The 13,266-nt window shown below is 40.9% G+C and overlaps 2 protein-coding genes across 5 annotated transcripts in view; one reads left to right on the top strand and one right to left on the bottom strand.

Annotated features, from left to right (window-relative positions):
• The window catches only part of AP4S1 (adaptor related protein complex 4 subunit sigma 1), a 44,634-nt gene extending 39,061 nt beyond the window's left edge, over positions 1–5,573 (bottom strand). The window contains exon 1 of one of the 2 annotated variants that reach the window (XM_087823300.1): positions 5,463–5,573. The gene's annotated coding sequence lies outside the window, so the exon portion shown is untranslated. The remainder of the gene's footprint in view (positions 1–5,462) is intronic. The other variant, XM_087823302.1, reaches the window with a different exon arrangement.
• Positions 5,049–13,266, top strand: part of STRN3 (striatin 3) — a 95,532-nt gene continuing 87,314 nt past the window's right edge. For all 3 annotated transcript variants that reach the window (XM_087823299.1, XM_087823298.1, XM_016209508.2), the window contains exon 1: positions 5,049–5,345. In XM_087823299.1, coding sequence (XP_087679425.1) covers positions 5,064–5,345 — 282 coding nt within the window. In that variant the 5' untranslated portion in view covers positions 5,049–5,063. The remainder of the gene's footprint in view (positions 5,346–13,266) is intronic.

The following is a 13,266-nucleotide window of genomic DNA, read 5'->3' as shown; positions in this document are numbered from 1 at the left end:
CCTAGTTGTTCACTTTTAGCCAATGTCCAGGAGGGACTCAGCTCCAGGCAATTCTTTATTTCCTTCCATTTTGACATCTCTGTGAGTTGGCTATTATACAATATTATCACAGCCTACTGCTTTCTGACTCATAGTACCCAGGAGACAATTCAGGAATGAGCTTGGACTAGAATTTTATATAGCATGCTGAGTTTCCTAAAGGTTTTGGTGCCTATTTGTCTATAATCTGTGAAGATCATTTTCCTTTTCTTTACCACAAATATATTATTTGAATAGTTCAAGTGCCCTGCAATGTATTTCTACAATTTTCTTAGCCACAGGCAACTACTGTAATGAGAAGTAGACATCTGATCTTATTTGGCAGGTCAAACCATGCGGGTCAAAGCTGACTCCTCCTTTTCTGTTCCATCTGCATTATACAGTTTGCTTCTTTGGTTTTTGAACACATGCCAGCTCTTCTCAAAGATCTTCCTCTGCTCTAGTATTCATTTGTTCTCTACATTTATAAACGTAAACACTACATAATTTCCCCAAGTGACTGAATCACCTCAAAACTACCTAGAAAGGATGTTAAAAGTACAAATGATGTGGTAACCCCTGTGTAAGGTGTAAAAATCACTATGTTGTATACCTGAAACTAATATTGTATGTTAACAACTAAACATAAATTTTTAAAAAGACAAAATAAATCAGACAAAAAGTGCATCTGATTTGGGAACCAGAGACAGCAATATTGAGCCCACTGATAGAACAGCAGGAGGCAGAATAGTGAAGGGAGACTTGTTTTCAAATACACATAATCACTGATATAAGAGTGGGAACCACTTCTTACTTTACTAAGGGACTGTGGAAGTGACACAGAACTCTTATCTCAGCCTTCTCTCCTTCCCATGGAAGTAAGAATACTTGTCACCACTTTTCAGATGATGCAAAAAGATGACTAGATTGTGAACCAGTTTGAGCTCCTTGCTAGAAGGATGTCAGGTACACAGCTGCATATTCAGGTAAGTAATTATAGGGCAGCATATAGTTCTCAAAGCCAGAGTCAAAACTCTTTGTACATCAGACTTTATAATAATTGGGAAGAAGGCATCTGAGTGTTAACTACTCTGAACTTATTTAAAAGCCTAGACTTCCTTAACATATTTTTCGTGACATAATGTATGTACAGGATACATAACAAGTACCTTTTTGAGCAACCAGAATAAGCACACGTTTCTAAGATTAGCAAACGGAAAAGAAAAAAAAAAATCCTAAAATTCTAAACTGTTTAAAGATATAAATAGGCATTTGTAAAGGTCATCAGTAGTATACTGAAACAGAGAGAATCAATGGGAGTTGTGCAGGGATGAACAGACTGAAGAAAGGACAGAACAAATAGGAAGTTTCCAGAATGAGACTGAAGAGAGGAAATGACTCAGCCACAGTGTAGGGAGGGAGTTCCAGTTAGGTGAGTTGTAGGTGATATGCCTGGGAAAGCTCATTACCTACAGAAGACAGCATTCTAGGAGAGTGCAGTCGGGAGTCATGGACCCAAAGCAATGTCAACAGTGTAAAAAATATTCTGTCAACAGAGGAGAACATTTTGGTGTCCTTTAACACTTGGAGCAGTTCTGGTCATTAAACTGTAAGAGATTACTGGTATAGTGGTAGCAAAAACTAATAAAAAATGATTGGGGGGGGGAAGAATGTTCTTATTAGTTTAGTTTAAATTTAAGTTATTCATCAAACATTTATTGGGATCTCACTGTCCCAGACACTGGAGGTACACCTTTGAAGAAGAGGGGAATGGGTCCTGCCCTTTTAGGAGCTAATCCTGCAGATAAATGACTATGATCTGGGAAAAACATGGCCAAGGCTTGCATTGACATTATTAAAGACATAATTAAATGGTGGGGATGGAGCAAAAATGAAAAAAAAGAGAGAAAGAACTCACAGACATGGACAACAGTGCGGTGATTGCTAGGGAGTGGGGTGGGTGGAGGTGGAAGAGGGCACAGAGGGGATAAATAGTGATAGAAAAAATAAAATAAATGTAATTAAAGTGAATGTAGACATGGTCAATAGAAATTATTTAAATAGGGAGCACAGTAGAAATTTTAAAAGAGACAGTTTTAAGACAGATCTGGACAGATACTGAGGAAGGCAGGGTGGTTGGTGCTAAGTAATTTGCCTAAAACTAGAATGGAAAGTACATGAGGGAAGAGATTATGTCTGCTTAGTTCACAGTGGATCATCAGGGACTAGCAGAGTATCTGAAAAACAGTAGCCAGCCAAGAAAAATTTAAAAAGTAAATGAGTGAAGCAAAGATTTGCAAAGATCTGTTATGTGCAGGTGCTAGTATAAGTGTCACTGACCAGTACAGACAATTTTAAATATTGTAGTAATAGGAGAAACGCATGAGATGATATTCGGATGGGGTCTCTAAATAATTCAGAGATTTGGAAAGCTTTTTGGAGGAAGTAATACTCAAGCTGAGTTGTGAAGAAGGTAAGGAAAGGTACTGGGGCACAGCATGTGTTAAATTCCTGAAATGAAACATATTTATGCATTTGAAGAATCAGTGCAGTTTGGCTGGAGAGAAGGATAGGGTGCCATGATGCTATGATGTTAGATTAGGTGATAGCAGCCTCTAGAATTTGAAGGACGTTTATATGCTATGCTAAAACTTGGGCTCTATTCTAAATCTGGTGATCACTAAATGATTTTAAATAGGGAATGACAGGATCGGATCTGCCTTTTGAAGATCACTCAGGCATCAGTGGTAGTGGCAGTTGGGGAAAGGACCAATAGAGGTGGGAAGGTTTAAACTAACACGTGAAAATAATGGAATAGGTATGAAAGATGTTACTGTGAAAGAGACTGGATGTGGGGGCTGAGTGAAAGAAAGGTACTAGAATGACTGCCAGGCCTCAGGTCTGGACGTAGCGCTACTTAATAAGATAGATAATAGAAGAAGAGCTGAGTTTTTTGGTTTTCTGAAGGTGAACGGGGAGGAAAAAAACGGTTATAAACCTAGTCTTTGCTTGAGGTACCAGTGGGAAATACAAGCGCACAAGTTCTGCTTCTTTTGATGCCAACATCATGGAGGTAAATCACACTGTCTCACAAATGTTTCTTGTTGTATATAGGTCTTGAGGCAGCATGGGATTTCTGAATTTTTATGCGCTGGAGGTCCCTCAAAAAGGAAATGGGGGTGGGGTGGGTGCCTCATAAGCAGGTTGAATGTTAGTTGTTATAAAATGGAGATATAATCCTTAATAATACTGCAACCTAAGACCTCATTTCACATATAAATAAAATATGGGAGCATATGTAACAATTCCAGTCTGCTTTCTATTAAACTATAATAACAATAGAGGGGATATGATAGAATAAGATGTATTACTTTATCTCTCTGAAATTACACCCTGTGTGGGAGCATTTGAGCTTTTGCTCTCCAGGACGTGTTGTCAACTTAGTTCAAATAAACTGTTATAAATATTCAAAAGGAAAAAAAGAAAGAAAAAGAAATTACACCCTGAGTGGTCGCATATATTCCATAGTGAAAATTTTATTTGCAGTAGAGAAGAAAAAAGTTTAAAAATGCAATCAATTTTACATGCAATTTTCCTCCATAACTGTAATTACTAAACCTCACTTCCTTATTATATTGTTAAATATTATTTTTGTCGTACTTTTCAACCAAATGGTTATTAGCTGTATTAACTTTCAGAAACTTACAGTTCATTAAAGATGTTTCCTGGCAACCTAAACACATAAGAAACACACACTATGGTACTTAAAGGTTTACCTTGTTCTTTACGTGTATATTATACTCGTTCAAACACCATTTAATGAGCCAAGAAAGCATCTTTACCCGTTCATCTAGGATTCTAAGTTGTATTCACGATGCATTTATTTTTTATTTCCATCAGAAGGTTCTGGTATGAAATACTTGTAAGCTCGCTCACTTCTAAAACATCTAATTGTAGGTCCAACCAGTCTCCTTCAAAGTTATCTTCCTCCCTCTACCCACCATCTACAGATCTAAACTGTCTCCTTACCTCCCCATCTCTCAAGGAAAAAAGAAAAAGAAAACAGTCGCTCCTGCTCTCCTCCCCAAGTCCCGAAACACAACCCACCCCGAAATGAGAAAGACGGGAAGCGAAGGGGAACAAGCTGCGACGGGGACCGGGAGCCCGGAACCGGGACCAAAGCGGGGGCCCGAGCCGCGGACGGGGCTTCATTCACCACGTCCGGAAGGACCGGGGCTGCCTGCCGAGAGAGAAGGTCCCCACAGCCCCGGGGACTGACTGGTGCTAAGGCCCAGAGAAAGCACGAGGGAGTGACGGGCGTAGAGAGAGGCCCGGCCCTCTGGGACTGCCCGAAACACGCGAGGAATGCACGAGAAACGTCAGGAATCCGGGATTGGCTGCGGCCGGCCACAGCCACCGGCCAAGGTTAAAACTCAGCTCCAAGGCAGGCGCGTCGCTGAGACCTCGGGGTGGAGACCGACGCCTGGCGGCTGACTGAGCGAGGGAAACATCACCGGGACGCGGGAGACCGAGCCGCTCCCGAAAGTCGGAGTCCGCGGCCCTCAGTCCGGTCCCGGCCGCCGGGAGTCCCCAGCGAGTCTGGGGAGCGGGCCTAGGGGCGGGGCCGCGACTCCTCCGTCTCTGACGGCGAGCACGCCTGCGTTCACAGTGCGCTTGCGTAGGGTGAGGCCGGACTCTATTTGGCTACTAGGCGTGCGACGACGGCGGCGCTCTCTACCCGGCATGCTGCGCGGGAGAGACGGCCCTACGTCGATCCCCTTCCCAACCCTGCCCCCTTACCCCCTCCCGCCGCGGCCCCCCCTTTCCCTAAAGTGAGTGAGTGAGACGGGCAGATGGAGGAGGGACTGTAATGGCGGCGGCCGGCAGCTCCCAGCTCTGACCCACGGCAGGGATACAGCAACCATCCCCTCCCCGCCCCACTCCCAGCCGGCCTCCGCCCGGCCGCCAGCGCGGGGCTACCCTCCCCGGCCCTTCCCCCAGCTGTCCGCGTCTCGCCCAGCGCCCCGGCCGGGGCCCCACACACAATGGACGAGCTCGCCGGAGGCGGTGGTGGCGGCCCGGGGATGGGGGCCCCTCCACGGCAGCAACAGGGACCTGGGGGGAACATGAGCCTTTCACCAGGGGGAAACGGAGCGGCAGGCGGCGCGGGTCCTCCTGCGGCGGAGGGAGCGGTTCCCCCGGCAGGCCCCGAGCTGTCCCGGCCGCAACAGTACACTATCCCGGGGATCCTGCACTACATCCAGCACGAGTGGGCTCGGTTCGAGATGGAGCGGGCGCACTGGGAGGTGGAGCGGGCCGAACTGCAGGTACCTCGCTGGGATGGGTGTGCGGGACAGCTGCGGCGGCGGGGTTCCCGGTGGGGGGTGGGGACCGGACTTCCCTCTGTGGGAGCCCGCTGCCTTGCTAAGACAAGAGGAACCTACCTGTGCGGCTCGGGGCGGCGTTGGTCCTGGCCACGGTTCTTCCTAGAGCCCTCCTCCCCCTTTCCCGCAGAAGCTTGTTTCCCCAATCCTCACTAGCTGCTCGGTGCGGGCTTCCTTGGGGCAGCCATTTTGGCTTTTAGTATGGCGTCTGCGGGGGCTCCTCTGGAGGCGGCCTGCCCGGGCCTCCCGGACTTGGGGCTGAACTCCTCTCTGTGGGAGAGGCCGGCGTGCGGCTGCTGAACACTGAGCTCGCTCTTGTTTGTGCCTCTTGGAGAACCCGAGTAGAGGGACTGGGATGGGTATTTTACCACCTTTTCCCGGGTCACCCCCCTTTCCGATTTGGCACGTCTGGCCCCCTCCCCTGGAGTTGGTACGCACTTGCCCCTTGACAACCGCGCTTCTTTCCAGGGATGCTACCAAGCACGATGGCTTGTCGCTGACCTGTGAAGCTTTCATTTCCTACCGCCAACTTTAAGTACCTTCTTACCTGGGATGCTGCCTTATGCACCTAGATTCTCCTTCAGTTTTTCCTTAGTTTAGGGACTGACTCATCAAAGCCTTTTCCGTACATGCACACCTTGGAGATACTGCGGGTTCGGTTCCAGACCACCGCTATGAAGCGAGTGGCAATATTTTTGCTCCTGGAGGGTCTTGCTTTCAATTTGCAAAAAAACCGCACATCTCCGAAGCGCAGTCAAGTGAAGCGCAATAAGACGAGGCATGCCTTACTGGATTGTTTTTAGGGTACCCTGCACCAGGCCTCCCCCTCCTCCGCCCCTTTCTTTACCCATAAAAACCAAACCAGACTATCTGTGTTCTCTTTGTGAAACAACTGAAAAAAAATTAGCTGGAAGTAAAATGTTCTTGTCTCAGAGGTGAAGCAAATTTAAATATCCTCAGGACCCTTCATAATTAAGCCTGACTCGATCCTCTTAAGGTGAAACTTTGATCGGCTGATTTACCGAACTTTTGGAAGATGTTCATAGTTTAAGGGCTCATGTCTTGGATTTCAGAATGGCTATATCTTATTAAAAGTTTTGTTCAACATTTGGGGGTATTTGTGTTCATTTTTAAATCATTTCCAGGTCAAATTTAGGCTTAGAAGAAAAAAGCATGCATCTAATGTTGCACCTGTTCTTAAGATTGATATATATATATAGAATGTCAGCAGTATTGTTCACTGACATATATATCATTTATGCCTATGGTGAATAGTTAGGAAAATATGTTTAAAGAAGGAATTTTGGATTAACTTAGAAAGGGTGCCCTCAAAGAAATATATAGAGATTTATATACATATACATATATTCAGTTTGATTTTATACTAGTAAACTTTTATTTGATTATACAAAGTGGGTAAAGTTAAGCTTTTAAAAAGTAAGAGTAGTTATATATTTTGACACTTATCAAGTTTTGAGAAAATTAATTTTAAATTCACACCTGTTAGTCAATTCAATGTTTTAGAATTGTGCTTTGATATATTATTCGACTTTTAAAAATAGAACTTTCAAAAAGCTTAAGTCAAAATTGCCTATTGTTTCTTTTAACTTGTGTATGTATAGTCTGCTTTAAAATACCTGGGATTTATAGAGTTCTGTTGATACACAACTTTCTACCACACTATGTTGCAAACTTAAAATTATGTGTGAGTGAAGATAGTAAGGCATTTATTTTTAAAAATTGGATTTGCAGATGCATTGAGGCTTGGGCTTACTCACTGATAATTCACCAGTCCGAAATAGTGTTTTTGAATTTTGTACTGTTGCACAAAAGCTTGAATTCTACCACTTTTCAACTTAGCAATTGCATTAGTCATTCATAAGCTTCAGTCATGTTAGTAGCTGAGAACATGTCTTTTGTCTAAATTAGTAAAATCTGTATATCAATGAGGTCTATATTGCCTGCTTTAGTCCTTGCTTTCTCATCTGGTGCTCCTCTCCTTGACAGTAATAGAAAAGTCTTTAAAAGAAGATTCCTTTTACTTGCTTGTTTGCTTTCAGTTGATCTACTATTGACATTAGCTTTGATATAGCCAGTTAAAGCGCTGTGCTTTTTTCCCCCTTTTACTTGCTTATTTTGAAAAAGTTCTACAGTGTTTCTAGACTCTTAATTTTTTCCAGGGATTTTCATTATTTTATACTGATTTTCTTGGAATAAAATGCTCGTGATTGTGTTTATATACTTTTATTCTATATAGTTCTCTAAAATGTTTTATTGGGTTAGTTAATAAGGTTTCAGGTTTGCTTCTGCAATGTTGAATTTGCTTTAAATGCATTCATTCTTTAGTAAGATTGCTTATGCACATTTTAAAATCTATGTGTTGAATAATTTATTTGGAGGGTTTAAGTGACGCATCAGTGGATTTAAACTGTAAACTTATTTTTTAATAAAGATAAATAAGACAGCTTACATATTGTATACAGTGCACTGTTCATTTATACATATGAAACTGTTCAATAATGAATATAAAAAGGCTAGGATACTCCTAATTTTGATGTAAAATTTCAGTATGGAATCGTGGTCTCCCTGGCTTTGGAAAAGATTTTAAATTAGAACTTTGCAGTATGGTTTTTTTCTTTCTAAAAAGAATTTGGGGTAAAGATCTGTTTTAGAAACTTGAAACTAACCAAAGGATCGTGTCTTAAAGCTCTTTTTATCTTTGTATGGGTTCCTTACCTTGGACTGAAGTATTTGTTAGTAGGGCTCTAAGGCAGTGATTCCTGAACAAGAATGCTGGTTAGAATCACTTGTAAAACTTTAAAAAAATATGTAGGCCTCTGCCGCATCCTCCAGAGACTTGATCTAGGACTTGGAAAAAATGGACTTTGTAGGATTTTGGCAATTCATGTTATATAAAAATTATAACTGCCATTTGATCAGCATTACAACCTTATGTAGGTACCATTCCTATTTTACAGATGAGACAAATTTAGGTTAAATAACTTTGCCAAGGTCACCCAGCTATAAAGTATTATAGTTGACACTTGAATCCAGGTTTGTCTGAATTCAAAGCCTGTGTTCTTATTACCACTCTTGTAATCACTGTGTTATATGGTCAACTTAACATTTTTCATAGAAATGGAATCTGTTGTGTAATTCTTTGTCTACCATTATGTGGCATATTCCACTTCAGTACATTTCAACAAAGTTATTTTGAGCCCCCATGATGTGTCTAGTTCATGTATATTGCAAACATGTCCTTATATTTTTTTCTGTAGTTGATATGTAATAAAAAGTTCACTTAAGCATATAAAATGCTTGTTTGCCAGCTATAAAAACATGACATAGATATATAGAAAATATAATCCAGGAATTTGTATTCTAAAACTAGTAATTCTCCAGCAAATAAAAATTCTAATTTGTGTTTGCACACTCTGGCATACAGATTTGTCTTAACACGATAGATATCTCTACCTAACAATCTCACCTTACAGGAGATATTTTGCTCACATGTAACTTGATTTCTTCATTTTTAAGGGGAGAGAACTTTGTTTCCTCTGCACTGTTTCCTTTTATTGTCAGCATTTTCTGAGCGTAGTCAAGAATGATGATTTACAAATTCAGGTGCCTTTTCTATTACAAGATTTTTATGAGTCTACTATGAAATGCTGTTATGCAGTTTTCTGTTTCAAATCATGGGTACAATAGAGTAAAAAATATTTTATTTGGTAGGATTAAGAATCCACAACCTTATGTCATTCTCCGTTTCTTTTTGAAAGCCTTGAAAACCAAAAGTCTAGGGTGGCGATTTTCAGCTAGTGTGATGTAAGAATTTTTAAAACACGTAATAACTGACTATTTAGTCAGGGGCATTGACCTCTTTTCCCTTAGATAGTAAAAAAAAATAAAATAAAAATACAGTAGCCACCACAGTAGCCATTTGGTGTGAGTGAATCAAAATTATGCCTATTTTGCCCTGGCCGTGTGCTGTTTTTAGAGCATCAGCCTAGGAACGGAAAGGTCAAGGCTTCGATTCTTGATCAAGGGCACATACCTGGGTTGCAGGTTTGATCCCGTGTCCCAATGGGGCCACATGCTGGAGGCAGCCAATCAATCGATGTTTCTCTCTCTCTCTCTCTCTCTCTCTCTCTCTCTCTCTCTCTCTCTCTCTCTCTCTCTCTCTCTCTCTCCCCCCCCTTCCCTCCCTCCCTCCCTCCCTCCCTCCCTCCCCTCCCCTCCCCCCCTCCACTTCCTCTAAAAAAGTAATGGAAGAAATATCCTCCTGTGAGGACTAACAACAAAATTACATCTTTTTGGGGGGGCCAAATTGGCAAAATATTTTTTGGTATGTTACAGAATTTTAGTAATTACGTGTGCCATGAAATGAAGGAGGTTGAAAATTGCTTGGGGACTACTAACGTAGAATTTTTTCTCTGTTTATCCCTTAACCCTGCTTTATAGTTTGTGTTTTTGTTCTACTCATTCCTTAATGCACATGTAAGCACTTTGTAGAATGCTGTTTTTCTTCTATTGATGGTTGACCTTCAAATTGCCAAATCCCTTGGCCACTTTTTTTTTTTAAGTATTTTTTTTTTTTAACATATCTTTATTGACTTCAAAGAGAGGAAAGGAGAGGGGGAGAGAGAGAGAGAACCATCAATGATGAGAGAGTCACCGGTCGGCTGCCTCCTGCATGCCCTCAACTGGGGACCGATCCCGCAACCTGGGCATGTGCCCTGACCGGGAATCGAATCCCGATCACCGGGATCCTAGGTCGACCCTCAGCCGCTGATCCACGCCGGGCCGGGCTCCTTTGGCCTTTTTATAGACCATATCTACCTAACCAGCATTTTCTGCTATTGACTTTCTTCCTCAAAAAACATTCTTTGGCTTCTACTCTGTAATTCCCTATTTTCCCTTTGGTCCACTTATCACTTTTCATTTTTTTATGTTTTCTCTTCTTTGTTCCCAAATGTAGTTTACCTGGGGTTCTGGTTTTCTTGTTTTCACTGTGTATTTAATTTGAAATTAGATTTTCAGCTATCAGTTGCCCTCCTAATACCTAACATTTATTATTTACTATTTTGCTAAGTGTCATTTTAGTGCCTCAATATTTACTCATTTAATCCTAAAAAACAACCCAATAAGGTTGGCACAATTGATTTCTTTTGTTGTTGAGTTTTTCTTTTGTCTTGACACTAGAATATTTGTTAAGTAATCATCTTTCCAAGATGGTGCAACTAGGAAGCAGCAGAAGTGGGATATAAACCTGGACAGACTGCCTCTAGAGGCCATGTTCTTAACCACTTGTGTATCTTTGGCTTCCAGATACCTCAGACATATTTTTAATTTCCTGTTTAACTTTTCTATTTCAAATTCAATACATCCATTATTCAGTTCATCTCACATGCCTGCTGTTTCTCTCCACAAAACACACTTAACTTCCTTATTCCCCTTTGTTCCCTGTTACTGTTAATTTTTATAATCATCCTTCCCATCACTAGATACTATAAAGATCCCCGTATATATGTTGAGTCTTTGAGTTTTATTGATGTAGTATAATTATTCAGTGAATATATTTGAGTGCTACTTTGTGCTAGGGAGTTGGATATGTAATGATGATTGAAGCAAGGACCTTGCTCTCATGGAGCTTGTACTCTAGAAATAATAAAGTGTGATAAACCAGAAATTAACAGGATGCCTAGAAAATAAATGGTGATGTGAAACCTGTGTTGATAAATGGGCTTTCAGATAAATAGCTAATATTTATTGAGCGCTTACTGTATGCCAAGAATTATTATATTTCTTTTTTTAAAGGAGAAATTTTTTTTTTAATGTATCTTTATTGATTTCAGGGAGAGGAAAAGAGGGGCGGGGAGAATGAGAGAGAGAAACATCAGTGATGAGAGTTGTCATTGATCTCCCTACGGCACACCCCCTGCTGGGGATTGAGCCGGAAACCCCTGGCATGTGCCCTGACTGGGAACCGCGATCTCCTGGATCCTAGGTTGATGCTCAACCGCTGAGCCACGCCTAGCCGGGTTATTATATTTTTTTAAAGCATGAGCTTTTTTAAGCTATTATTTTTAGAGAGAGTAAGGGAGAGAGAGAAACAACATCAATGTGAGAGAAACGTCAGTTGCCTTCCGTTATCACCCCGACCAGCAATCAAACCCACAACCCAGGTATGTGCCGTGACTGGGAATCTAACCTGCGACCTTTCGGTACACAGGATGACTCTCAGCCAACTGAGCCACACCAGCAAGGGCCATTCTTATTTTTAAAAAATAGAATTATACAACTATACTTGTCTTTGGCAATATTTAAACATTACCTTAGTCTTCCTGTTATGACAATCGAGGATTTTAGAGAGAGAAACACTGATTTGTTGTTCCACCCATTCATGCAATTACTGGTTGCTTCTTGTATGTGCCCTGACCGGGTATTGAACCCACAACATTGTCGTATCAGAGCAACTCTCTAACCAACGGAAGTACCAGGCCAGTGCCTATCACACTTCTTACATCTCCTTTCACCATATTCCAATATAGGTAATAAAACTAGTTAAATTGTTAGTGTTTACATTATTATGACCATGGGAATAATTGTGAGTCAAAAAGCGTACTGTGAATAATTGTCCTTTACTGTTCATTTTTTGTTTTCCTTGGAGCTATTTATTTGCTTATTAGTTTTATATGCATCTATTGCTATTTTTCTAAAAGGCCCTGCAAATCCATCAGGGTTTTCAAACTTGCAAGCACATCACATTATCTACTTGTTTTGCTTCTTGTGTGGAGGGAGTGGAGTGGGAAGAACTTGCCTTCCAGAGCTGTTAATTCCCTTGCTCTGATCTAGACTTGTTCTTAAGACTTGTTATAGAGTTATCCTGAAACTGGAGTTTATTCCCCATTTGTTCTTGGCTTAGTCCTCCTTTTTGCTGAAATATCTAATCATTTCTTGAGAAAAGTTGCATAGGAAGTAAATTTTAGGAAGTGGATGAATCTTTTAAAAATGTCTTATTCTCACACTTGTTTGGTAGTTTAGCTAGAAATAAGTTACCATAAACATCTCAAAGGCATTTCTCTTGTCTTTGGACTTTCAGTGTTGCTTTTTGAAGAGTTTGATGCTTTATTGATTCTTGATTCTTTTTTCGTATGCGTGATTTGTTTTGGTATCTTTTGTTTATCCTGGTTTTATTAAATTTTATGAAAATGCATATTGTGTTAGGCCCTGAGAGAATTCTTTTACGCTGTAGTCCAGTATTTCTCAATAGAGGGCACTGTAGGCATTTAGATAGTACCATTTCTGTGCTGGACTGTATTGGGCTTGCCGAGCTTTGAGTACCTTGGCTCCCGGGCATTAAATGCCAGTATAAGTCATTAGTTATTGGAACATTTGGAAATGTACCAGACGTTTCCAAACATCCCCTGGGGGAGGCAGTACTAATCTTTTTTGAGAAGCATTATTGTAGTCCCAAGTCCTTAGGGCACTATTTCTTTTCAATTGATGGTGGACCTGCTGATAAAAAGTTTTATTTCTGTTTCCTGTTTTTTCTTCTCTTTTTAGTCTGTTTTCTGAGTTGTTTTCTTCAACTGTATTTTTCAATCCTATTAAATTTGTAAAAACATTTTCTTGCTTGAATTTTTAAAGAAAGGTATTATATTTTTTATTTTTTTAAGCATAGTAGAGTTTTTGTTGAAGTTTTCTTTTCCTGAATTGTCAGTTTCCTTCGAATTTCTCTCTTGTTTTGCTTCTCGTCTTTCTTACCTAATGCTTTCCTCAAATATTGGTGACCATTGACTGGTAGCTATGAGCTTTTTTACCCTTTTGTTAAATTAAAAATTATTACTTGACTTTTAAAAAA

This window comes from Miniopterus natalensis, chromosome 1, assembly GCF_054644295.1.
Source record: "Miniopterus natalensis isolate mMinNat1 chromosome 1, mMinNat1.hap1, whole genome shotgun sequence".
Taxonomy (NCBI): Eukaryota; Metazoa; Chordata; class Mammalia; order Chiroptera; family Miniopteridae; genus Miniopterus; species Miniopterus natalensis.
This window is presented reverse-complemented; position numbering and strand designations above follow the sequence as displayed.